Source organism: Pelophylax lessonae (assembly GCF_965119305.1).
Source record: "Pelophylax lessonae genome assembly, chromosome: 6".
NCBI lineage: Eukaryota > Metazoa > Chordata > Amphibia > Anura > Ranidae > Pelophylax > Pelophylax lessonae.
The window spans coordinates 259,789,928-259,817,864 of NC_138773.1; the positions used below are offsets into that span (position 1 = coordinate 259,789,928).

The window sequence follows — 27,937 nt, forward strand, 5'->3', positions numbered from 1 at the left end:
CCTAATCCTTTCTCTGCAATTGGGAGTTAAAGGGCAAGTGCAACCAGACTGATGACATTTAAATGGAGGATGGAGTAATCCATCCTCAACCTGTACAGTAGAAGCACTTTCAGCAGCTCTAATCATCATGCTTCCCCCTCCCAGCAGTGACTTTCCAGCCTTCCAGTCTTCTAACTTTTAAACACAGAGAAGGTACCTGGGATGGAGGAACTGAGTGCAGAAATCCTGCTCCATTGACTTCAGCGGTTCTCTTGTAAATTTTGAGGATTAATTATTGGACTCATAGATTTACTGAACATCTAGTAGATTGGTCAAATCTGCATTTAAATATTCAGGCAAATAAAAAAAAGTCCAGGCCACTGAAAAAGATATCCAGTCTACTCACCATGCCTTCATCTGGGTCATAAAAGCGTTGAATAAGTTGAATTGTTGTACTCTTTCCAGCTCCACTGGGTCCTACAAAGGCTGTTGTTTCACCCGATTTAACAATCATGTTTAATTTGTTTAAAATCTGGGGGGAAAAAAAGGTAAATCACTTGTCAATCACCTTAAGAAAATAATTATTTAGTGTCAGTACAATAATTTGCAGCTTATACAGTTCAGAAGAGCATTAAAATCATCTCATGTGTTGCTTAATATTGTCGAAACCAGAGAAAATGTAAACCCAAATGCCCAAACTGAATTTAGGAGCTTTGGGATGCATTGCTTAACTTTTTTTAATAACTTTATGACTATTTTAAAGTTACCTTACACTTAGAAGTTGCTAATCAAGTTTTTTCACCTTTTTTCTGCACACGGTTATGTATAGCGACAACTGCTGCCGGTAGGTTTGTTTACAAACAAACTCCATGCCATTACTACGATTGGCTGTTATAGTAATCACATGATTAGAAACCATGCTTGTTGGTTCCTGACCACTAGTTCCAGGCAGACAGTGGTTAGCCTTAGCAAAGTCTTAAGAAATATGAGCATGCATAGATGGGCCTGTGTTGTGCAATTATACTGCTAACCAGATCCAAACTTCCAAAGCAGTTTGGAATCAGGGGACTCAGTGGGTCTCTGATGAATAGATCTACTGAATTTAGCACAGGCACTTTACTATAATAATAAAACAATATACACCTGTATATACCGTATTTTCCGGCGTATAAAACGACTGGGCGTATAAGACGACCCCCTAATTTTCAAGTTAAAACATAGGTTTTGGGCTATACTCGCCGTATAAGACTACCCCCCTTCCAAAGCAAGGCAACACCATTGAAAAACATCAGATTTGTCATAGATCTCCAAGGTACCCCAAGTACTGTAATACATGTAATCTCTCATAATATCCGAGTATAATATTTCCAAGGTACCCTAAGTATAAGTATTACCAGTAGATGTAATCTCAAGACGCTGGCTGTGGGGGAATCCTGTACCGGTATACCGTATGTACCATAGCTTCGGCTACATACAGTATATCGCGCTGAGCCAATCACAGTGAGCGATGTATTCTATTATTGAATGCAAAGAGTGCTCGCATTGGCAGAGTCAGAGAGGCGGGCTGATGTTACTCCGGCAATCCGAGCAGGCTTTGCATTCAATAATGGAATACATCGCTCTCCCTGATTGGCTCAGCGCGGTATACTGTATGTAGCCGAAGCTACGGTACATACGGTATACCGGTACAGGATTCCCACACAGCCAGCGTCTTGAGAGATTACATCTACCAGTAATACTTATACTTAGGTTACCTTGGAAATATTATACTTGGTGTATAAGACGACCCCCCATTTCTGGGGGATTTTTTTGAGGTTCAAAAGTAGTCTTATACGCCAGAAAATACAGTATATTGTGTAAAGGCCTATATCACTACAATTCCCAGTACTAATGACTAAAGTAATAAAAAAATGAAAGTGCTACTTTGGAACAACAATGTGTTCAAAAAAGGTAAAAGTCACTCTGCCACAACCATTAAAATCTTCTAATGATCTTATGTAAATAATTGGCAAGTATAAGCCACTTAGGCCCATTTCACATGAGAGATCCAATCGGGTTAGCATGTTTGATTTTTAGGCTGGCCCAATCAGAGCCTCTATTTTCCTCTATAGAGCAGCAGATGTAAACAAAATTTTGCCCATTTACACCTGCCTATCTCCAATCCATTACGGCAAAAACAATTGGATGGGATCCGTTCTCCTCCCTCTGGTTGGATCAGATTAGAGGGCGTTGGGGTGTAAATAGACACAAGTATGTTTAAATCTGCATGCCCATAGAGCAGAGTGGGCTGTGTCCGTGTCCGCTCTGTATTAACTTAGTGGACATGGACCTGTTATCCGCCCACTGTGCTCCGCTCAGCAGGGGATCAGCGGACAAATCCCCTGCTGAGCAAACCAGAGTTAAGTGGAGTCCAGCCCATGCAAAAGAGGCCTTACACCTTTATGAGCAAAATAAAAAACCCCTATTCTTATCCAGTGCTTACAAATAGTGTATAAATAATACAATAAACATATGCCTAAAAAGTAATCCACACTAAAATTGTAAACAATGAATGATATAGTTCACAGTTCCCATACCAAAAAAGTGTCTAAAAGGCAGTTGTAACAATTTCTAAAAGTCCTGTTTGCAAATACACCTTCCCGAACATTCTGAAATGTGCAAAATCCAGGGTAAGCGAGGGTAAAAAAAAAAAAAAAAAAAATGGGGAGGAGGGGTGTTATGGTGAAATTCCGCTTTAAGGATTTGTTTATTGTATGTATTTATACACTATTTGTAAGCATTGGATAGGAATGTGGGATAATATTTTACTCACAAATGTGTGTTTTTGAGCACTTTAGTCATTAGTGCTGCAATTATACTTCTTATTTTTCTTGTTTTATTTAATAATTTACTATATTAGCCTTTCTGGATGCCATAGGCAGTAAGCTGCATTGGGTATTTTTGTAAATATTTTTCCTGCTTTAGAAAAGAAACCAAATCACCAAATTACTCACGAACAGGTTGCATTGATGAAATGCAGCTTGCAATAAAAACTGAAACCCTGGGTTCAGTGCTGTAAGGGTAACCCCAAAACTCACGGGTTTCAGTAACATTTTGACTGTTGAAGCCAGATTGAAAATTATATTTATTTAGACAAACATGTAGATAGGAAGACATGTTTGGAGAGCAAGTCAATCACATTACATTCTGTTGGCTTAGTAAACATTGCTCTATCTGGCTAGGGTTTCTAATACAGTTTTATACATTCTAAAGTGGGTGGAACCTAGCTATCTAGTTTCATTAAAGTCACATATGAGTCTTTGGTAACATCCTTTGATATGCGGAATAGTTGTTCACAAAGGCTTGTTACTTTCAGTAGGGCAATAAACAACTGGACAGGTCTTGAAAGGTCGAGATAACAACAGAACAGCAACAGCAGAACGAGACAACAGGAGGTATAAATGGCTTTTGAAGACAACAGCTGTTATACAATATGACTTATCACAAAATATACATCTAATATATCTGCTTAATCATAAATACATGTTTGATAAATAAAATGGCTGTTCCCTTTTCCCCATCAGTGCTCTCTGTATGCTTTTCCAGGATTAACCCAGATGTGCAGTGGAGCCAGGGACATTCAAGTAATGACTAAACTATAAAGCAAGCCATCTCTGACCTCTGTAGCTGCCGGAACTATGGAGCAGTTCATCCTTAAATGCACAGTGGATATACTCCGCTCATGCAATGCATGATGTGGGACTAGCATATGCTCATTATACTGACCGATGCCATTGCTGAGTGTTGCATCTTACCTTAACCTCTGGTCTGGATGGGTAGTGGAAGGTAATATTGTGAAATTCAATTTCTCCCTTGACTTTATCCAATTTATGGCCCTCTTCAGACATGCAGTCAATTTTTGGCTCCTGCAACAAAGCAGACATTTTACATGATGAACTTTTATGACTTTAAGAGCTCATTCTGGTGCCAATTTCGGTTTATCAAACTGTTAGCTTCTTTCACAGAACTTTATTGAAATGTCACAAGAGACATTTTAATACAGCTTTATTCATCACAGTGGCATTGCAATATAGTGGTTTGCACTGTAGGCAGTACTTTTATGCATGTAGACAGGAAGTGGCTGCAGGAGATCAGCTCCACCAATATACAGCATAGGTTAAAGTGATTGTAAACGCTCGTTTTTGCACAGAGCAGCTCTGATCCTGATCATTTAGGGTGCCCCGCCACCACTTCTGGCTCCTCCTCTTCATCGGATGCCACCACGGAGAGCCGCTTCCCATGGGGGCACCTGTGCGGGCGCGCTCCCGAGTCCTGCTGCTGCGTCCATTGACACTGACAGCAGTACTTTGCCCTGCCCCCCGCTCTCATGTCTCTGGATTTGATTGACAGTAACGTGAGCCAATGGCTCCTGCTGCCATCAATCTATCCAATGAGCACCCGAGACAGCAGCTGGAGCTGCTGGGCTCATGCTCGTCACTGGAACGTTCAGGTTCAGGTAAGAATAACAGGGGTCTTGAGGGGCAGCTGCAACCAAGAAGGTTTTTCACCCTAATGCATAGAATGCATTAAGGTGAAAAACCTTGAGACTTTACAACTCCTTTAAATAAGCATTAAAAAGAAATGCTTTAAAAAAATAAATGTAATTCAGTTGGGATTTACCTTAGGCCCTTTTCACACAGGTGCCTCCGTGAAGCAGAATCCGCTTGCTCAGGGAAAGATCTTTTTGCTGATCCCCGTTGAGCCGGCAAATGACAGGTCTGTATCCCCTCAGCTATGGAGAGCAGACATGGGCACAGTCCCGCTCTTCTCTATGGGCCAATCGGATGGAAATGAACCGCCTGTCCATTTCCATCTGATGCCATGCGATCCACCAGACCGATGGGGAATAGGACCACCATCGGTCTGTTTTTGGTGGACAATATCGGATTGGATGGTGGCAGGTGGCAGTGGATATGTGTCTGCTGACATCCGCAGCTTCATAGAAGAGACTGGATGGTCCAATCAGGTCCGCCTGACAAAACTGACAGGTGGACCTGATCGGATCGCCTGTGTGAAAGGAGCCTAAATATGTGTTTTTTAAAAGGGAAGTAGGCTTTAATGGCTCCTAAAGGGTTAAAGAAGCCTCTTGCAATGATCTTGGATCAGTTCTTGTGTCAAAAAAGCCTGTGATTAGTCCCATTATCTTATGTTTTTTTTTTTTTTTATAGAAATATTTTAAAAAATATTGGAGTTGAGAGTACATTTTGTGCTGAAATCAGTTTAGCTAAAATCATTCCACTCCTCCTTAGTGCTCTGTGAATCGTGTGTACACACTTGTATTAACTCTGTACCCTGTATTAAAAGTGTTTTTGTAAAACAAAGGTTTTATATAACTAATATATATATATATATATATATATATATATATATATATATATATATATATATATAAATTATAAATAAAAATGTAATAAAATATGCCCACCATTCTAGTTCCCCTTTAAGGGAGCTGCATGAACGTTTGAAGGAAATTGGAAGTCACTACACGCACTGTATGAGATGTAGTTTAGAAAATTCTGCAATGTGTAAAATTGGCCATATGTCTATGGGCAGAATAGAAGTGCACTTACGAAAATGATCCTATTGGGTTTACCTGGCCTTTTGCTATATTTCAGCATAAAATTGATTCTAGTCTGGAAATCACAACTGTAAATCTTGTGTTTTATATTGAGAAGGAAAAAGTGCTTTTTAACGAACAAAATAACCACCAGTCTGAAACTCTTCATGAGGCGAACGGCAGTAAAAAAATTGTGAAACTCATGACACAAACCAGTCTCAGCGCCGTCTGGCATGTAGTTGCAAGACTTAAAGTGGAACAAAGACTGAAAAGAAAGAAACTACGAACAGACAGGTCTCTTCTGCAATAAAACTCACTTATCTGCCTGTTCGCAATCCCCTGTAGAAATTACACTGAGCTGCACATGCAAATAAGTCAAAACCAATTGCCCATGGGACTATTTTGGAGGTCATAAAACACCAAAATATAAAAAATAAATAACATCAACTTTCTTAGAGCATAGAGGAAAACAGATTAAAAACAGAGAAGATGCTTTGAAGTGATTGTAAATGATCACCTTGTAAAACAACCCATGCAGTTTAAAATATAAATTCAATGCAAAACATTTGTGTATAGATATAAAATAAGAGATTTTCTAAGTGATCACATAATCTCTGTTCTTAGCTGCAAAAGAGCTGAGGGAGGAGAAACAGCAGCACACTGACCTTCCTAGTGAATGGCTGCGCAGCGGGGCACGTCAGGGCAAGTCTGATCATTGGAGGAGAGCAGGCTGAGTTCCAAGCATAGCTAGAGAACTGACTATGGTGTGTTTTCCTGCTTAGTCTGGTCAGTTTTTAATAGGAAAGCAAGTTTACAATTATTTTTAAGAGTGTGTGTGCCTGTATATACAGTATCTCACAAAAGTGAGTACACCCATCAGATTTTTGTATATTTTATTATATATTTTCCTGTGACAACACTGAAGAAATGACACTTTGCTACAATGTAAAGTAGTGAGTATACAGCTTGTATAACAGTGTAAATTTGCTGTCCCCGCAAAATAACCCAACACACCGGTGGCAACAAAAGTGAATACACCCCTAAGTGGAAACGTTCAAATTGGCCACAAAGTGTCAATATTTTGTGTGGCCACCATTATTTTCCAGCACTGCCTTAACCCTTTTGGGCATGGAGTTCACCAGAGCTTCACAGGTTGCCACTGGAGTCCTCTTCCATTCCTCCATGACGACATCACGGAGCTGGTGGATGTTAGAGACCTTGCGCTCCTCCATCTTCCATTTGAGGATGCCCCACAGATGCTCAATAGGGTTTAGGTCTGGAGACATGCTTGGCCAGTCCATCACCTTTACCCTCAGCTTCTTTAGCAAGGCAGTGGTCATCTTGGAGGTGGGTTTGGGGTCATTATCAGGTTGAAATACTGCCCTGCGGCCCAGTCTCAAAATGGAGGGGATCATGCTCTGCTTCAGTATGTCACAGTACATGTTGGAATTCAAGGTTCCCTCAACGAACTGTAGCTCTCCAGTGCTGGCAGCACTCATGCAGCCCCAGACCATGACACTCCCACCACCATGTTTGACTGTAGGCAAGACACACTTTGTACACTTTGTACTCCTCACCTGGTTGCCGCCACACACGCTTGACACCATCTGAAAAAAATAAGTTTATCTTGGTCTCATCAGACCACAGGACATGGTTCCAGTAATCCATGTCCTTAGTCTGCTTGTCTTTAGCAAACTGTTTGTGGGCTTTCTTGTGCATCATCTTTAGAAGAGGCTTCCTTCTGGGATATATATATATATATATATATATATATATATATATATATATATATATATATACACACACACACACTGTAAGGTATATGGTAAATGTATGTGAACACCATTTTTTGTATACAGCTGTGGTACTATTAGCAGAAACAATAGTCTGCTACATTTATATTTTATGGTATTTTTGTGCAATTCTTTGATAATATATGTAAATAAGAATCATGTTTTAACAATATAATTGTCATGGATGATGGCATAAAATCCTGATCAATGCAATTAGTACATTATTCTTTTCTCCTAAGATGTGGTGTTAAAACAAAACAAACAGACTTTACTTAGGCTAGTAAAAGCACCATTTGGATTTATTGCATGGATTACTGCATGTGTCAGTTTGATCATTGCCTTACTTAATATACTTGACAGTTATCTTATCTCATGGTAGCTTACATTGTCGATGGTCTCAAAAATGTTTGTTGCAGCTCCACGTCCAGAGGCGAAGGCTTGTAAGCAGGGAGATGCTTGTCCAAGATTCAAAGCACCCACCAGGACACCAAAAAATACCTAGGATAAATAAAATCCATACTTAAAATTTGACTGCTTATCACTATAGAAAAATGAAAAACACCCCAAATAAGTCCAATGGGGGTGAAACTCGTAGAGTGGCATCACCTAGGAAGGAGAGGAGGAGGAATGAGTGCATAACCTACAGCGGAGTGGGACCGGAGAAACATACTTGGGACTTGGAGCAGTGCAGTCCTACCATTGTGTCTTCTGTGATTATCAGTATAGTTAACAAGTGTGAACTAAATCTTCCGTCAGGATAAAAGTTCCCAACGAATATTTATCAATTTGTGTAAATCTCATTGTAAGCTGCAGCAGCAAGGACAACAAGTGTAAAACGGACATGTCAGTAAAATGCACATGTAGGGACCCTTCCCTAAACAGGAGTGTCTCTAATTACATTTTAGTGTGTTTTTCAGCTAGGCTGTAATCAACTTGAGCATTTGTTCGCTTTTTCTGGACCTTGCTGTTTTTTTTTTCTAATTTTCTCATTATTTTGATTACTTCTGCCTGTTATGGTTGAGGAGGTTACAGTATTTTAAGTGGGCAGGACAATCGCTGAATTATGAATTCATTATGTGACCCAGCCTAACCATGAGGTCTTTGTTGAGAAAAATGGTTTAAGGGGAGGATAAATATATAATTTGAAAGGATCTTTCCAGAATGTTCTTCACCTCCAAGGCTTCTGCCTGCAGAGAACGTCTGCTAGAAGAATTTCAATGTGGGCTTTACTCAGCCTGGCACAAGTGCTGGAGACCCAGAGCATTAGCTGCCATGGTGGAGTGCGTATACTCACAGGGAGCTGGGCTAAAAAATGTTTGCGTGGAAAGAACATCTATAAAGAATTTCCTAGCTGAAGATTGTCGCAGGAGAGCAGAGTAGAAGATACTGCTGGGCATTGTAAGAATTGCTCATTGTCCACAGGTTATGGTATCTTTGGCTGCTATTAGAGGGTCAAGAGAGCACACCTTAGGACCTTGGGACAGACTACAGTTACCCAATGGATGCTCCTAAAGTGCCCACTACTACTGCTATCGGAATACCTGTCCTATTTTTGTGCTATATTTGGGTTTCCTGTACCTTTAAACCTTCTCTCCTAGAATTAAGTTCAGTAATAAAAGGTAACAAATTACTGATGCCCAATATTTTTTTTAATTCACTATACACTAAGAACCAGACCATAAGACTGAAAAGTTAGCCAAACACACTACTTAGGGGGTCATTTAACAACACTCTAAGAAGAGCAGTTATGTGCACTTCCCATAAATCAACAAAGCACATGTCAAGAGAACCAAATCACATTACTTTGAGTAAAAAAGTACTTTATTCTATATGTAATAGTAAAAATGTGCTGCTCCCGAGCTCCCTTGTATGGCCCAAAGTCTAGACAAAGATCACATGGTCTTTAGCTACCAGAAGCATTATGGAACTTTCACACCGCTGAAGACTGCAGAGTCCACTGAACTAAGACAGACACTGTCCTGTATTAGTAAAATAGATAATGTTCAACGAACCACAACCAAGTGGTAAAGTAAATGTATAACATGGCAATTTGCACATATATTTACAAGCTAAACAGAAAACTTTTTTTTAAGCATATTCATAAGAATATTCGCATTGAGCTGATTACTTTTACATGTATATTCAAAACACATGAAAAAGTATTATTCTCCTTTAAAGTGTATTAACTTATCTGAATGACTGGATCCCTACCTGAAGAACACATTTCATTTATTCTCTGTAACCGCTGAAACCAATTTCAGAGTGAATAAATCAATCTTGCATGGGTTGCAGTGCCTACAGTCATGCCTTTGTGTGTGCAATATTAATTACCATCGACTTAAGATGCGACCTTGAGCAAGGTTTTTACATTTCCAATCCCAGAACTTCTGCACAAAGCTTGGCTGGCCAGGGTAATTAAGCAACACCATTAAATATGTGGAAATGAGTAGAACATCAATATATATTTAAAGTTTAGCTAAAATTAGATGACAGTGGAGTTATTTAAATTAGGTGGGACAATGAAAGTTATATTTTCAAAGTAGGAAAACATAATATACAGAGAAAGAACTTCTACAAGTAATCCTGTGGGAAAAGGTCTACTTAACATATGTAGTAAGTCCTGGAGCATATGAATTCTTATCAGCATTTTACTATGAGATAAGTATAGAGCAGCTTTGAGCCTTAAAAATACTCAGGAAGAAATTCTAATGCTATCTAGGAAATATTAACTCTTTGCTAATGTTATACATTTACCCTTTAAGGGCAACCATACCCTAACACAGTTGCCTTTTGATTAATTCCCCTATCACCCTGAATGCAGCCTGTCTGGTACAAATACTTACCTTCCTTCCAATATTCACTATGAAGCCCTACCCTGTGTTGTCAACCTTTGCAATGTAAATCTCCCCTCAGAAAGCCCTTTTCATTGCGCATGTGCACCCCGGCTCATTCATTCCTATAGATAAACCACATAGCTCCCGACTGTCTCTGATTTTGAGGGACTGTTTCTGATTTGGAACAAAGTCCCTCTGTCCCGCTTTCCTCCTCGTTTGTTCCTCATTTTGGTCTAATGTATACAGCTGTATATAAAATGCGCTTTTTATCTTTCAAAACGTGTTTCCCGGTGCTAAACCTTTCATCCAATCTCTAAATTGCTGCATTTGTAAATTTCAAAAGTCAGTAGAAAGGTAGTATATATATATATAGTAGTAGTCAAAAAAACATTTGTGGATTTAACTAATCCTTATTTTTGTATAATTCCCCTTTAAAAGGGACGTGGCAGGGGTTGTGTGATCTATGCCTACATACGTTTTGGTAATAGGTGTCCCTCGTTCTAATCTCAAAAAAATTGGGTGGTATGAAACCATACTCATGGTGACCTCTAAAAGACTTGGCTTGGATGTTTTCATTGCAAAGCCTGTGCGGTACTGGGCAGGCTGCAGGCCACATAGTAAATTTGGCCAGAATGGGGAGGAAGGTTTATATTTTACCAGGTAGCCTGCATTTAGGGGGGTGGGGGGGGGATTAATTATACTAAAAGGTACAGCTGCTCTTTAAACCTGAAACCAAAACATACGTGATGTCCTTTCAAGCTGAAACAAAGTCTCTCTAATGCTACTCATGCTCTCTCACTATCCAGTGGGGCCCTGTACCTATCTTACTCCCAAACAGCAGGCACATTGAATAACGCAAAAACTCCTATTTATATAATTCTGTGTCAAGATGGCTGCCCAAATCTCACAGGGTTTCAGTATCCAATAAAATATGTCGTCCTCCTCAAGGTGGCTACCTGGAGCCCATAGCAGGGGACAATTAGTTCTTAATGAGCTCCTTTCAACCTAAAGAAACAACACAGTGCCACCTTCACGTTGGAGGATATACTGTAGCCTCCACCTGCCTGCAACCTGACTTCACCAAGTTGTGTCAGCCAGCAGAAGTAGGCTGTAAGAGGGAATTTGTAGTCCTGAAATGTAAGTGCAACAGATACAGGTTGATTATAACTGCTTTGATGACTAAGGTGAAGATGTGCTCACTTCATCAATCAAGTTCAAGCAATGCTGTATTTTCCCTTGCATGCGTGTATGCAAACTAAACATAGCTTAACCGCTTGCCGACCACCGCACGACTATTTACTGCGGCGGTCAGCCCCTCACAGGCAAAGCAACGTAGTACTGCGTCGCTAGCCTGTGAGGGTCTCTGGAGCGAGCGCGTGCCGCCGGAGGCGCGATCCCGCTCCCGCGCGGTCACGGAACCCCCCCACGCGTGTGACCGGCGGACCCGATCGTCCGCCGGTCACTCGTGATCGTCAGTGGAGAGGGAGAAAGGCAGGCGGCTAATGTAAACAAGCCGCCTGTCATTCTCCCCTGTGTACAAATAGTGATCATACGGTTCTACTATGTAGGACTGTTGATCACTGTTCCTACACCTCAAGCCACAGCCAATCACCGTTAGAATCACGCCCCTAGGGACACACATAGCCCCTCCCTCTCAAAACAAGTTAACCCCTTCACTGCCAGTGTATATTTATAGCACTGATTACTGTAGTAATATCACTGGTAACCCCAAAAGTGTCAAAAATGTCAGTCAAGGGTCCGATCTGTCCGCCGCAATAATGTTGCAGTACCGCAAAAAAAATTGCAGATCGCCGCCATTACGCGTTAAAAAAAAAACAATAAAAATGACAAAAATCTTTCCCTTTGTTAGTAAACGTGATAACTTTTGTGCAAACCAATCAAAATACGCTTTTTGCAATTTTTTTTTACCAAACATATGTAGCATAAAACAAATTGGCTGAAAATGTTAAAAAATTTTGATTTTTACATTTTTTTGGGGGAATTTCATATAAAAAATCTGAAAAATATTGTTATTTTTGCAAAATTGATGCTATTTTTTTGTTTATATCGCATGATCAAAAAATTGCACAGGTGATCAAATACCACCAAAAGAAAGCTCTGTTTGTGGGAAAAAAAGGACGTCAAATTAGTTTAGGTACAGCGTCGCACGACCGCGCAATTGTCCGTTAAAGTCACGCAGTGCCGAATCGCAAAATAGGCCCTGGTCAGGAAGGGGGTAAAATCTTCCAGGGCTTAAGTGGTTAATAATATTCACATTGCTAAGTGAGCATTTTCTACTTTTAGAAGAAGTAAAACAAACTTAATGTCAAGGAGAAAGACACCAAGAAATTAGAACATTATACCTAAAGTAAAGAAGGAGACACGTAGACATAGGGCCTACAGGTTAAAAGGAGGGTTGGCAAATACAAGTTTTACTGTTAAAAGAAAATATGGAGTCAGAATATAGCTGGGGTAAGTAAAACATACCACCCCTCTCAACACTGTAAGTTTTTTTTTTATGGTTATTGTCATTCTGCTGTGGACTGTTACAGGTATGCTTTGGATAGTTAGAGCAGCTGGCAGGGTACAAGGTCCTTGAAAGTGTTCACTATGATAAAATATAAATTGATAAGGACCCATCATAGGTACAGCTCACCTTATTTTGTATGGTTCAGTAACAGTGAATTGGGGTTCATTTATAGTATGTGCTGCTTTTGGTACAATAGTCTCTGAGTCAGAGTTGTTTGGCTGGAGGCCTACCTTATAGGTTTATGCAAATACTATTTTAAGCAGAAATTGCTACAGGGATGTTTGGGCACCATTTCTATTTCTATTGCATTGACTCAAATTCTATTATTTATACATTTTGTTTAAAAAAAAAAAAAAAAAAAAAAGATGTGATAGCCATTAACCTCTAATTTATGTATTGTGCGGGTTACTTAAGTATTGAAGAGTGGTGGACTGGAGGTCAGGCAGTGTGGAAGAAAAATTCATCTTTAATACCCTAGTTATGTTCTACAAATACAATCTAGGTCAGGTTTTTTTTAGACTATATAGACTTCCACAGAGGATACATCCTTACCTGTAACAGGTTTCCAGGTGAATACTCTTCGTCATCAAGGACCAGCTGGGATCCATACCAAAATGCCAAAGCATAGCAGAGGAATATGATAAACCACATGTATCCAGTGAAGAATCCCATAATAATACCTTTTCTTATTCCCCAACGCTGAGCATAAACAAGGTTCTTGTCATACCTGTGGGAAAAGAAACAAAACACAACCTTAAAACGCATCACACATACTCCATAACCACAGGACATTTGTGAATTAGGACAGCCAGGTTGTTCAGCACTAAGGTTACACTAAGGTAACAGTGCTTGAATATGTAATAGCAGTATATTAATAACCGCCCAAGAATATCTGAGGGACTTCTGCTTTGCTAAAAGGTACTGACTATGAGGTCTAACATTATAATTTCTTATATATTTTCTGTATAGACAGTGGGTAAAATAAGTATTGGACACATCACTATTTTTATAGGTAAACGTATTTCTAAAGGTGCTATTGACATAAAATTTCACCACATGTTGGTAACAACACATGCAATCCATACATACAAAGAAACCAAAATAAATACGTTCAGAAATTAAGGTATGTGTAATAAAATGGAATGACACAGGGAAAAAGTAAAAAAAGAAAGGGAAGTGCAAAAAGGCATGGAAAGCCAAGATGCCAGCTGAAATATATCACTAATTAAAAGGCAATCCTACCCCTTGTCAGTGCAAATTAATATCAGCTGGTTAAGTCTCAACTGATGGCTTATAAAAAGGTGTCTCATTACCAACAACAAAGATGACAAAAATCGTTCCCTTAGTTTGTAAACGCAATAACTTTTGCGCAAACCAATCAAAATATGCTTTTTGCGATTTTTTTTTACCAAACATATGTAGCATAAAACAAATTGGCCTAAAATGTTAAAAAATTTTGATTTTTACATTTTTTTGGGGGGGGAATTTCATATAAAAAAATTTGAAAAATATTGTTATTTTTGCAAAATTGACGCTCTTTTTTTGTTTATAGCGCATGATCAAAAAATCGTACAGGTGATCAAATACCACCAAAAGAAAGCTCTGTTTGTGGGAAAAAAAGGACTTCAAATTCGTTTAGGTACAGCGTCGCATGACCGTGCAATTGTCCGTGAAATTCACGCAGTGCCGAATCGCAAAATAGGCCCTGGTCAGGAAGGGGGTAAAATCTTCCGTGGGGTTAAGTGGTTAAGACCTTGCGGCTGGTTTCTCCATACAAGAGGCATTTTAAAGATGTCATTACTAACAAACGATTTTGTACAAAGTATTAGGTAGATTTCAGTTAGCATGTTCAATCCTTTTTCCTGTATCATTCAATTTTATTACACATAACTTAATTTCTTGAACTTATTTGTTTTGGTATATTTATATATATGGATTGCATGGGTTGTTACTGACATGTGGTGAAAATTTCATGTCAATAGCACCTTTAGAAATATATTTACCTAGAAAAATGATGATGTGTTCAATACTTATTTTACCTGCTATATATTATATATATATTGCCCAGCGACCCACCACCAGTTTCTCTTTTGAGATAGATGTTGTAAAGCATTATTCAAGTAACTGCCTGTTAATGCAGGGCGCCAGAGACCCACCTGCTGGGGGTACGTTGCCACATGACCTTGCACTCGTAATTGAACTATGCAGTGGCATAGTGCTGACATCATCATGTTAACAATATTCTGCATCAGTAAGGACCATCCAGAGTTGGACAAAGAGGCAAAGAGGACAATGTTTGCACATTACTGGCCAGAAGACATTTATAAAAAATAATTAGGAAAAAATATAAAGAAAAAAAAACATGCAAGTTGTAGAGACTGGAACTGGGCTTTAAACAAAATTTACAATGCTAGGAACACAAAAGTTTTCTTTGCCATTAAAATTTATTAGAAAACTATTTTTGAAAGTTGCAAGAAAAAAATTACCATTGCATCTTTATATAGCATTTACTGAACATATGAATAAATAATAAATGACAAACCTATCAACTTCTTTTAACTCGCCACCAAAAGCTGCAACAGTTCTAATACCAGACAGAACTTCATCAGCAACCGCCCCGGCCTTAGCATATGCCATCAATTCCCTTCCTGTCAATTTTGCAACAGCCTTGGAAAAAGCAGACAAATTCAGAATGTGCATAAATATCATTGAGGACAATGAAGACTTCATGATTACTACCTGATTAAAGGCTTCTTACCAATGCCATAAGAGCAGCTCCTATTCCAATCAGTGGGCTTACAGCGATGATAACCAAGGTCAACTTCCAGCCATTGACAAATCCTAATAAGAAGCCAGCTAGAAATGTGGTGAATCTCTGGATGAATATCCCAACTTGGTCAGCAATGGCATCATTAATTTTGTTTATATCACTGAGACAACAAAAAAGAGGTCATATATTAGATTTATGAAAATGTAAAAATAGTGAAGAAATGAATTTTGTTACATGAGTATACAGAGATTTTGATTTAGACCAGCTGACATTGCCACCAAGATAAGGCAGCTTTCTCTCTCTCTGCATGATTTCTGGTGTGTAGCTTACTATGAATGATGTGTTAACAAATAAGAATATAATATTTAGCATAAGGCATTAGGGTAAATGTAAATAATAGAAATTTGAATATGTTGATTATAGCATAAGACATCTGAATTATGAAAAATATTCCAATAAACTAGAAAATCTGATTACAACCAAGAGAAAGGCTTAAAGATTTAACTATTTGCCACTGTAAGTGGCGCTCGACCGCAATGACATTACAGTTGTAGGGGGATTTAGGGGGAATAGGTTCCTCTATGGATTCCTGCATCACTGGGGAAGCTACCCAATTGGATCCTGCCACCCCACGTGACTCCTGCAGCCACCTTGGGTCAGGAAGAGCCTATTTAAGGCCCTGGCTCCAACCTTGGCATGCATTTCACATGTGGGTAGTGTAGGGTCAGGTCACCCACCTGACAGGGACAGTAATTAGCATTTGGTAGAGGTTCCAGATGAGTAGGAAAAGGATAGGGACCTGCCATCCTTCCTGGAGACCTCCCCATATGGGTACAGACTGGCCAGGCCCCATTTAACATCTCAAGACAAATGTTGTTGGCTCATCTGAATCCTGCTCTGCTACACATAGTTGTTGTATTCTGTGATTGTTCCCGGTCAGGCGCCTTCCCGCCGGGCTTGTTGTGAATTACTAAACTTAATTTTATTAAAAGTTCTGAGACTCTGAGCGTTTAGTCCATGCTGCACCTCGCCACATAGTACTAACATCTTGTATGAGGATGGAAAGATGTCCTGTCTGTCTTTGTCAGTGAGTCATCTGATAGTATGGCCAGTGTATGACCACCTTAATATCACGCCTATTAGAGTTACATCAAACAAAATGGCTTACTCAGACATTCTGGTGTTCAGCTCTCCAACAGATGTGCAATCAAACCAACCAATCTCCATTCTCATCACTTTGCGGAAATAGAGCTTCCTTATTCTCTGGATCTGCCGGGCTGCAGCAGTGACCCAGCAACTGATCTATGGGAAAGAGATGGTGAGATTAAGAGGTATTAAAGGAAAGTATAGTTTATATACAACACTAAATAATCTTTATGACTTAAAAACCTCTTTAAACTTAAAACTGAACTTTAGGCAGATATAAAAGCAGAAATTAATGTCACTCTATATTCATTAATACATCATAAAATGTATTTTTAAAACACAAGCACCATTTCAGCAACTACCTGATTTTGACTTTGTATTAGCCTTTTGCATTCTACTGTACGATTTCTACAGCAGAGCTCTGATAAGGGAAGGAAGAAGAAGCACAAACAGCAAATCAGATGTGTTGCAGAGCAATAAATATCTTGATCGGAGGATAGGGCAGAGTGACAGAGAATTGAGCTAATCGGTGTGGTGCTTCTCCTTTCACTGTCCAGGCACAAGATGGCTAATGTAGAGGAGTCCTTCCACATAGACCAACGATGTAAGGGGGCACCTTTTTAATAATGACCAATGTAATGGGGCCCTTCTCCACAATATAAGCAAAGCTTCTCCACTGACCGCCAAAATATGCAGGGCTTCGTTAAGGTCACTGTGAGCTGTAGTAAACAATAAGCTAAAATTAAAATCTGAACTTACTTGTACGTATCCCAAAAGTAGGACAGAACATCCAATCCCTGCATAATAGCTTGCAAATCTCGTCATTTCCGATTCAATATCCAGCATGCTGCCAGAAAACACAGTGACATGATTCAGTTTCACTTATAATATTGTAAAAATATGTAAAAGTTTTAGCAGGCACATATTAAAACAATTTGTAATTGTAATGTTTTCTCACCCGCAGCCTAGTGTCTTATTTTCATTTTCAAAAATGGATCCATTTATCCAAAAGATAGTATTGTTTATACAAGTCTTGTTTGGGTCTCGCAATTCTTGCAACTCAATATCGTACAATATAAAAGTGTCGATCATCACACCGAAGACCAATAACATGCAAGGCTGGGCTGCACCATGGATTATAGCAGCGATGCTGCCGAATATCATCATGCAGTTCTCAGAGCAAGAGGAGAATCTGAACTGTAGATATAGCAAAGTATAAATGGACAGTGAAATATCTAAGCACCCATATCTGCACTCTCATAATAAGAATAAATCAGATTGACATACACAATTACACTTTTTTCTGACAGTACATAAGTACACTTTTTTGCTGAAACTGTTTGGTTGTCCAAAATAAAACAATTAAAGAAGAATTCCAGGTATGGATATTTATACATAGTTGCATTGGTCCAACTTGCAGCAATGTAACTATTGATATATTATATTAATTTCTAATCTGCATGCTGCTCTCACCAGGATTGTGACATTAACCTCCCTGGCGGTATGATTATGTCAGGAATTACATACCAAAAGCGGTACAATTGTTTTCATGGAAATTTGGCGTTATGTATTATAGGCCTTCAGTTCTTAGTAATTACTGACTTAAACCTGACCAAAACAAGAGTCTAGTAGACATCCCGGATGTGATAAATTTGAAACACAAACGCGTGAATTATAATCGAATCAATAATATTATTTTATTATTTAATATATAATATATATATAATAAAATTATATTATTGATTATATAATATAAAATGTGTTTTGTGTTTTGTGCAACGTTTTTTTTTTTTTCTGAATTTCCCTCCCTAGTTCCGCTCCCATGCAGCATTGCTGCTGCAGGGAACGGAACTAGGAAGTGATCAGACCGACGGAGGTTGGAGGAGCGGCGGGACTCTCGGCTGGCGATCTCAGCAATGAGAGATCATCGCTGGATCGCCAGGAGAAGGTAAGAGAACACCGCTGCGCTCTCTGCACATCCACCCTGAGCGTGACTCGGGGTTACCGCTCCTACAATGAAAAATCCACCCCGAGTCACGCTCGGGAATACCGCCAAGGTGGTTAAAATGATTGGACAAGCATCAACATGGTAGTAAAGTCTCTATATTGACTTGTACATACAGATAAACTTACAGTCAAGCTTACCTGTTGGTACAAAAAATGTCTCCTAAACATGCACTGTTCAGGAGATATTCACATCCGCAATATCCGATGACATCACTCATACATTTGCAGTGATGCTCTGCATTCAGGGCACACAGTATGCCATTGAATGCAGAGTGCCTTGCGGCAGCAGGGTATCCTGAGCACATGCGTGGAAGTGACGCGGCATTGGCCATTCAAACGACCGGAGCCTGCTAACCTAGAAGACCAGGTGAAGATGAAAGTGCTGGGGAAGCCATGACAGCGCTGCACTGAAGGCTCGTGTGCAGGTAAGTGTGTCATTATAGGATAAACCATTCTTTTTGCGGTTTATTACCTCTTTAATTGAAGGCCTCCTGAACTCCATTTTAGGAAAAGAGAGCCTTGACTGCTGGAAGCATGGCATCACATAACACAGATAGATTAACTTGTCTACACTAGGAATAAATACAATGGCAAAAGGTGAAGGGATGGACATTAAGCTCTAGAAAAAGGCTATGCTGGGGCACTGCGGTTAGGTAGATGAGATTGATCTTGTTTTTTTTCTATATGTTTTGATTTCAGGTTCTTCCCTAGTGCTAATTTGGATCACTGGTGATTCCTTCATTTAATGGGCCTCTCCCCACTATGGGAAGATTTTCATTTGAAGTCACCAGAATTAGTTGACACGCTTTTCGTGGCCTCTGCTAGTCGCAGGTATTACCTGGGCTGTTATACCTCCAATTTCAGTCATGTTCAATCATGCTCATTATTCATGCGGGGGGTAATGAGGTAGGGCATTCCCTACTGGTTTATTTGTTGGTCATAAATGAGCCTTTGCTTCTCAGCAGTCATGTTTTTGTGAGGGTGTAATGACAACATGGATATCTTAATACAGGTTAATCGTGTCAAGCATAACAGAAAGCAATAGTGGATTTCTAATAAATACACTAATTATATACTGTATATATATATATATATATATATATATATATATATATATATACATACATATACACACACACACGCTACCGTTCACAGGTTTTAGGCACGTGTGAAAAAATCTGTGAATGTAGGAACGCCTTCAGAAATGGAAGTGTTACTAGCTTATTTGTATCAAATAACAAAATGGAAATGTAAAGTAAATGAGTAAATGAGAAATCTAAATCAAATCAATATTTGGTATGACCCTCCTTTGCCTTCAAAACAGTGTCAGTTCTTGTAAGTACAGGTTTTCCTGCTTTCTTCTGTTCACTCACTTTGCATTGTGTAAATTGATGCAAGTAATAGATATATATATTTTTGAAAGCACGCTTACTCTTACTTTACAGCATTTCTTCACATGTGCCTAATTTTGCACCATTATATATTCACTGCTCAAAAAAATTAAAGGAACACTTTTTAATAAGATTATAAACTCTTAAACTCCTGGGATATTGGTCTGGTCAGTGTCCTGTGCTCACTACCCAGCACCGTGGAGCTCAATTGACATTTGCCATTGAACACCAGAATTGGCAGGTCCGCCACTGGCACCCTGTGCTTTTCACAGATGACAGCAGGTTCACCCTGAGCACATGTGACAGATTTGAAAGGGTCTGGAGAAGTCATGGAGAATTTTATTCTGCCTGTAACATCGTTCAGCATGACAGTTTGGTGGTGAGTTTGAGTGATGGTCTGGGGAGGCATATCTATGGAGGGACACACAGACCTCTACAAGCTAGAAAATGGCACCCTGACTGCCAATAAATATCGAGAAGAAATCCTTGAACCCATTGTCAGACCTTACGCTTGTGCAGTGATCCTGGCAGGGGACTGAAACCACAGGCTGGCAGGGGACTGAGACCACTCCATAAATAGACATAGGCCTTGCCAGCAGGGGCAGACAGGTGGAAGATGGAGATTCAGTGCTGAGCAGGCTGTTGGTGGCCCTGAGGGGTACCCCCTAGTCTGGGGATGGGGGTGTCCTGCCTTGGGCCGGGGCTCGGGTGTTGGAAGGTTCCTTTTCCAACACAAAGGAGGAGGCTTTCCTGGAGGCACAGGAGCATGAGAGGACAGAGTGAGTAACAACACTGTTAGGGACTAAAAAGTTGGAAAACTGCCATGTAGCTGGCCAGCTAGAACCTGTCCTAGGTTGCTAATATGACCTACATGTATATACAGCTAGACCTGTTAATAACCTCAATACAGTGCATATGTTTATATGTGAGAGACAAAAGCAGAGTTATTTACTGTGATTTCATGTTTGGATGTCATATAACAATTGTATATTGTGTTCACAGAAGCAAAGGAAAAATATGCCTGTAAGATTCATTTGTATGCATGTAAGGTAAGCTCAGACACAGCAGAGTTGAAACCAGAAAGCACAGAGTTAAACTTTATTACCCATAAGGAGTTTGTGGCCAGTCACAGCCAATCTCACACTCAGCAACAGTCTTGGCCAATCACAGCCAGCCTTACACCCATTTTTTGTCTCTGAAGCCTCATGCTTTCAGCCAACCTTCTCATTCCACTACAGAGCAAGAGAACTGAATAGACACACAGATCCACAGAGCAGTTTTATGGAAGCAAGTGGCCAAAAATAGGTAATTAACAGTTATACATGTTCCTATTGTTAGTAATGTGATTAGAGCTGTATACTGAACTAGTTATGTGTTCACTTGTAGTTCCACCAAACAAACAAACTCGATCACGAAATCAAACAAACAAACAAACTATCAAACTTCAAAAGTTATATTGAATTCAAACTATCGAACAAACCCAAACAACTCTAACAACTCAAAACCAAACCCAAGCAAACAAACTCAAACAGCAATAGAGAGAGAAATATATCCACCATTTGTTATACTGTATTCAGCACATGTTGTACATGGACTGTCTGCTGCAAAAGTGTCACTGTTATCTATGAAGAAAAGTTGAAGTTAATAAAGAAGATATCTTAAGCGTTTGGTGTGCTCTTTAAACCTACTGCTTTCCATAGAACGGTATTAGAGGAATTTATAGAGTAACAGACAGTCTGGTTAGATTGAAGTCAGAGAGATCCAATTCTTCTAATGCCACAGTGCATAAGGCACTTTGTAGTGCTGCGCCTGCCACATGCCACATGTAGCCAGTCTCTCTGAAGAGAGTGGTATGCTTAAGTCTTCATCCTTCCCCTAGAGATCTGGGTGGGCTGGAGAAAAGTCAGTGTCACGGTACTAGTGGTGTGAGCCCACAAGCGAGCGGGTGACATGGGATCCCCCAGGGCGTTGAATCTAAGGGCAAGCTGGTGTTCTGCCAGGGACCCCCTCACGGGAGTTTTGATTTAGCTGCGTGCTGACCCCAGGTCATGACCCCCAGGTTCACCCTGCTCATGAGGAGAGTACCTAAAGACACAGTGCAGGCATAGATGGAGCAAAAGGAGAGCCGGATAACAAGCCAAGGTCAGGGCATGCAGCAGACAAACGCAATCAGGACCCATGGTTCCAATAATCCAAGTCCTTAGTCTGCTTGTCTTCAGCAAACTGTTTGCGGACTTTCTTGTGCATCATCTTTAGAAGAGGCTTTCTTCTGGGACCATAGCCATGTAGACAAATTTGATGCAGTGTGTGCGGCATATGGTCTGAGCATTGACAGGCTGACACCCCACCCCTTCAACCTCTGCAGCATTGCTGGCAGCTCTCATACGTCTATTTCCCAAAGACAACCTCTAGATATGAAGCTGAGCACGTGCACTCAACTTCTTTTTTTTCAGGGTCTTAGCAATCTTCTTATAGCCTAGGCCATCTTTATGTAGAGCAACAATTCGTTTTTTCAGAGCCTCAGAGAGTTCTTTGCCATGAGGTGCCACGTTGAACTTCCAGTGACCAGTATGAGAGAGTGAGGGCGATAAAAAAAACGAATTTAACACATCTGCTCCCCATTCATACCTCTAATGAGTCACATGACACTGGGGAGGGAGAATGGCTAATTGGGTCCAATTTTGACATTTTCACTTAGGGGTGTACTCACTTTTATTGCCAGTGGTTTAGACATTAATGGCTGTGTGCTGAGGTATTTTGAGGGGACAGAAAATGTACACTGTTATACAAGCTGTACACTCACTACTTTAGATTGTAGCAAAGTGTCATTTCTTCAGTGTTGTCACATGAAAAGATTTAATAAAATATTTACAAAAATGTGAGCGGTGTACTCACTTTTGTGAGATACTGTATATATACAGTATATATAAAACATATTCTCAAACCATTCAATAATATTGTATATCATGCAGCAACATACATAGTGAACTTACCAGCTGAAAGAAACCAACACGTATGCTGTCAGCAGCTGCATGTTTGTTAGGCCTAAGAAGAGATAATATGTGTTTAAGAATGGCTATAACATCAAGGTAAAGCGGCTTTTGTACTAAAGGAGTTGCAAATGTTCACAAAACAAATAGTGTTAATATTCAATTCAGTTATTTATTCTTGTTCAGATAAAATAAGTAAACCAGGATTTCTTTCACATGATATGGTACCTGAAGTAAATCTTCACAATTTGTTGTACGAACATTCATACATGCTTTAGTAAATAGACCTCATAATATATACATATAGATTAAAGAGCCAAATCACAATTGGCATAAACTCAGTTGCAATGTAGGATCATGTGGCATAGTGCTGCCTGCAACCCAAAGTCTCAGTCCATCAAAAACTGTCAGTTTAGGCGGATGTGGGAGAGTGACACCACCTGACAGTGTCTTATATCGCTAAAAGATCATCAGGGGGCCTACGTAAAAAAAAAAAATACTGTTGCGCAAATGTCTCAAGCATTCACGCAGCTGTCCTAAATAATCCCAGTAATTTGTCTAATGTGTTTATTCCCTATGATCGTCACCTCCCTCTAATGCCCATAACCTGGTATTTTCCTGGTTGAGTTATTTCAGAAAAATATCACATTTTGGCCAGAAGATGAGACAATGCTCATAGGAAATAAACAAATTAGGCAAATAAAGGTGATTATTTTTGACAGATGGAGGAATGCTTGAGACATTCTCACAGTAATTTTTCTATGAATAGACCTCTATTTTTGAGATCTTCATGCTAAGTTTTCAGGTCTGCACACATTCTCTGGCCATAATGAGGGATTCACTCTTACATTTTAAGGAGAATTCAACAGAAGGAGTCAGTGGACAGAAACACCTAAAACTCTCAGATGAAGAAGAACACGAGTCAAGGTTTACAGAAGAAATCTCACTATTGAAAAATCCATGACATACTGGATGCCAAGTCGATGTTTACCTCTTCCAGGTTGAACATGTCCAGTAAATCTCAGTGAAAGGCTGTTACTTAGCTGTTACAAATCTACTAGACCCTGCTTCAATTCAGGCCTACAAAGGACACACACCATGTCATGATGTCCTGGCATATAGTACAAGGTCTCACTGGGGGTGTCAATGGTCGCCCTCGTCTCATAGTGTACACACATTTTTAGATTTATAGACTGTTTTGGGACCAAAAATGGCAAGTTCTCTGCACATAGGCTGCTGACACATACAACACACATTTCCAGGTATGTTTTTATTTATTTTTATTTATTTCAGGTACTTATATAGCGCTGTCAATTTACGCAGCGCTTTACATATACATTGTACATTCACATCAGTCCCTGCCCTCAAGGAGCTTACAATCTAAGCAAACATACACAGTAGGGCCAATTTGTTTTATTTATTTTTTTTATACAGGATCCAATTAACCTACCAGCATGTCTTTGGAGTGTGGGAGGAAACCGGAGTACCCAGAGGAAACCCACGCAGGCACAGGGAGAACATGCAAACTCCAGGCAGGTAGTGTCGTGGTTGGGATTCGAACCAGCGACCCTCTTGCTGCTAGGCAAAAGTTCTAACCACTACACCACTGTGCCACCCATAAGTATGTTGAGGATTATCAAACACAGCTGTAAGGTTTTTATTGTACCCTCAGTTCAACTTTAACCATTTCCATCACTTCTATGCACAGAATAGTGTAGCACTTCAAATATTTTATTTTGAGTTTGATTGACCAAACCTAGAACAAAGTAAAACAGAAATTGCTACTCTTTATTGTGTGAAACAAAGACTGTGATTGCCATGGGCAGCAGTTTTCTTTTCTCTATTTTCTATAAAATAATTCTAAAAACTTTTTTCAAAACTGTTTCAAATCAGCATAGAAAAAGTATTCTACGTGACCAGAAAATGTGATTAGATGAAGAGTACATTCTATTTCATCAGTATTGCATTTTCTAAGCATTGCTTAAACTTACTTCTTCTTCGATGTACCATTGCCATATTTGTCTCTGTTTATTTGAAAAAGAAATAAAAAGACATAGCATAAGTTTTATTTTGGAGAAACCAGCCATCCTGCACTGAAAACAAAGAACAAGCAAATCTGAATTAATATAAAAGGCTACCTTTTTGTCTTAAAATAAAAAAAAGATGTTATATTTACCTGCTTGGACGAACAATATTGCACAGAGCTGTCGCTCATCTCCTCGTTTGCAGTCCCCTGTAAACATTGTACGCTCCTTATTCCTCTAAGTACCCCTTTAGCACGCATAGTGTGTAGGGGGGCTCTCATGTGCATGCACTCTTGAGCCGGCTGTGTGCATCCATAGACACACACAGCACAGCGCGACCACGTTTCCAGCTCCCTCCTCACAAGATTTGAATGACAGCAGCTGGAGTCTATGGCTTTCACTGCTCTAAGTGTATCATGTGGGACCGGTAGTGAGATCAACACTTCTGCAGTCAGGACATCGCTGAATTGGTGAGAGGAGACAGGTGTTTAAGGATAAGGGACAGGGGGCAGAACAAGACATTTTATACCTTAATGCAGTTTTGACTTTAGAGCCACTTAAAGGTATATGGGTCCTTGTAGGGAAATGAGACCAGCATGTAAGCAGGTGCAGTTATCTGGTCTTCCACTAGATGTCTCTGTTCCAGAATAGTGATGTCGCGAACCTAAAATTCGCCGTTCGCGAACGCGAACATTGGCAAATGTTCGCGAACCGGCGAACCGGGCGAACCGCCATAGACTTTAATAGGCAGGCGAATTTTAAAACCCACAGGGACTTTTTCTGGCCACAATAGTAATGGAAAAGTTGTTTCAAGGGGACAAACACCTGGACTGTGGCATGCCGGAGAGGGATCACACAAAAAAAAGTTCTTAAAAATTGTAATTTTTTGATAGAGAGCCAATTATTGGAAAAATTAAAAAAAAAATAAAAATAAAAAATTTCTTTGGATTTAGCATCTGGGGGGTCTAAAAAGTGTACCTGTGAAGTTTCAGCTCTGTAGCATGTCCGAAACCAGAAAAAAATAAGAATTAGGGTTAGGGCTAGGGTTAGGCTTAGGGCTAGGGTTAGGGTTAGGGCTAGGGTTAGGTTTAGGGTTAGGGTAATTTTTTGGCTAGGCTTAGAGGGTTAGGGTTAAGGTTAGAGGGTTAGGGTTATGGTTAGAGGGTTAGGGTTAGGTTTAGTGTTAGGGGCTAGGGTTAGGGTTACGGTGAGATACTTAGGGTTAGAGTTAGTAGCCCTACCCCTACCCCTCTAACTCTAACCCTAAGCACTAAAAATAACCCTAACCTTAGCCCTGACCCTAACCCTAACCCTAGCCCTAACCCTAATTCTATTTTTTTTCTGGTTCTGGACATGCTACCGAGCTGAAACTTCACAGGTACACCTGACAATTTTTAAGAACTTTTTTGTGTGATTTCGTGTATAGGGGGTCTAAAAAGTGTACCTGTGAAGTTTCAGCTCTGTAGCATGTCCAGAACCAGAAAAAAAGATAATTTTTCAGTAGAGCAGGGATGGTGGGAACCCCTTTTACACCTATATGATCTTTTTTTCCTGGTTCTGGACATGCTGCAGAGCTGAAACTTCACAGGTACACTTTTTAGACCCCCCAAACAATAAATCCAAAGAAATGTTTTTTTTGTTAAGTTTTTATTTTTTTTTTATTTTTCCAATAATTGGCTCTCTATCAAAAATGACAATTTTTAAGAACTTTTTTTGTGTGATTTAGTGTATAGGGGGTCTAAAAAGTGTACCTGTGACGTTTCAGCTCTGTAGCATGTCCAGAACCAGAAAAAAAAGATAATTTTTCAGTAGAGCAGGGATGGTGGGAACCCCTTTTACACCTATATGAATTTTTTTTTCTGGTTCTGGACATGCTATATATATATATATATATATATATATATATATATATATATATATTTATATTAAAAAAATACTCAAATACCAGCCCTCAAAGGGGCTTTTGGGGACAATAGATATATATATATATATATATATATATATATATATCACAGAACAAAAAAAATTACACAAATACCAGCCCTCAAAAGGGCTTTTGGGGACAATAGATATATATATATATATATATATATATATACAAAAAAAAAACTCAAATACCAGCCCTAGGAAGGGCTTTTTGGGGTGCTGTCCTTACAGCAGGAGTGTACCAAGAACACTGGCTAACAAGACCGGGAACTGTCCCTAGCTATAACAGCAGCAGCAGCACCAGCACTTTCCCTGCTCTCAGTAACACAGAAATGATCTAAAATGGATGCTGACCTTGCTTATTTATAGGAGGTGAGAGGGTGTGGGAGGGAGGTATGCTGATTGGCCTGGAATGTGTCTGCTGACTGTGATGTTCAGGGTCAAAGTTTGCCTCAATGATGATGTATAGGAGGCGGACCGAACATCGCATATGTTCGCCCGCAGCGGCGAACGCGAACATGCGAAGTTCGCCGGGAACTGTTCGCCGGCTAACAGTTCTATACATCTCTATTCCAGAATAGTGCCTAGTTACAGAGAATAGTGTCATTAGGTGCTAGGTCCTTTTTAGCTAGAGCCCTCCTGTTAGTTATCGGTGAGTCAGTGTCCATACAGTGGGTATAGAAAAGAACCACCCCCTTTAAAATAATCACATGTTGTTGCTTTGCAGCCTGAAATGAAGACAGTCCAGTTGTATTTACGTAGTGTAACTTATAACATCCAAGGGAAAGATAGAACACCAACATGTCGGAAAAAACATTCAAAAACAAAATCACTGAGTTGGAAAAAGGATCTCCCCCCTTCTGTCACTATTTTGTTGGACCATCTTTTGCTTTAACCACTTCAGCTGAGGAAGGTTTTACCCCCTAATGACCAGGCCATTTTTTTGCGATT

General features: G+C 39.7%; 1 protein-coding gene across 1 annotated transcript in view; it reads right to left on the bottom strand.

Moving 5' to 3' along the window:
* LOC309557376 (bile salt export pump-like) overlaps window positions 1-27,937 on the bottom strand; it is a 110,874-nt gene that overhangs the window by 61,695 nt on the left and 21,242 nt on the right. Inside the window, exons 4-14 of the mRNA XM_082260067.1 lie at window positions 25,028-25,060; window positions 23,040-23,091; window positions 17,607-17,845; window positions 17,408-17,495; window positions 16,671-16,804; window positions 15,491-15,662; window positions 15,275-15,399; window positions 13,285-13,459; window positions 7,753-7,866; window positions 3,774-3,884; window positions 386-511 (exon numbers count right to left, since the gene is read on the bottom strand). Of these exons, the coding sequence (XP_082116193.1) occupies window positions 386-511; window positions 3,774-3,884; window positions 7,753-7,866; window positions 13,285-13,459; window positions 15,275-15,399; window positions 15,491-15,662; window positions 16,671-16,804; window positions 17,408-17,495; window positions 17,607-17,845; window positions 23,040-23,091; window positions 25,028-25,060 (1,369 nt within the window). The remainder of the gene's footprint in view (window positions 1-385; window positions 512-3,773; window positions 3,885-7,752; window positions 7,867-13,284; window positions 13,460-15,274; window positions 15,400-15,490; window positions 15,663-16,670; window positions 16,805-17,407; window positions 17,496-17,606; window positions 17,846-23,039; window positions 23,092-25,027; window positions 25,061-27,937) is intronic.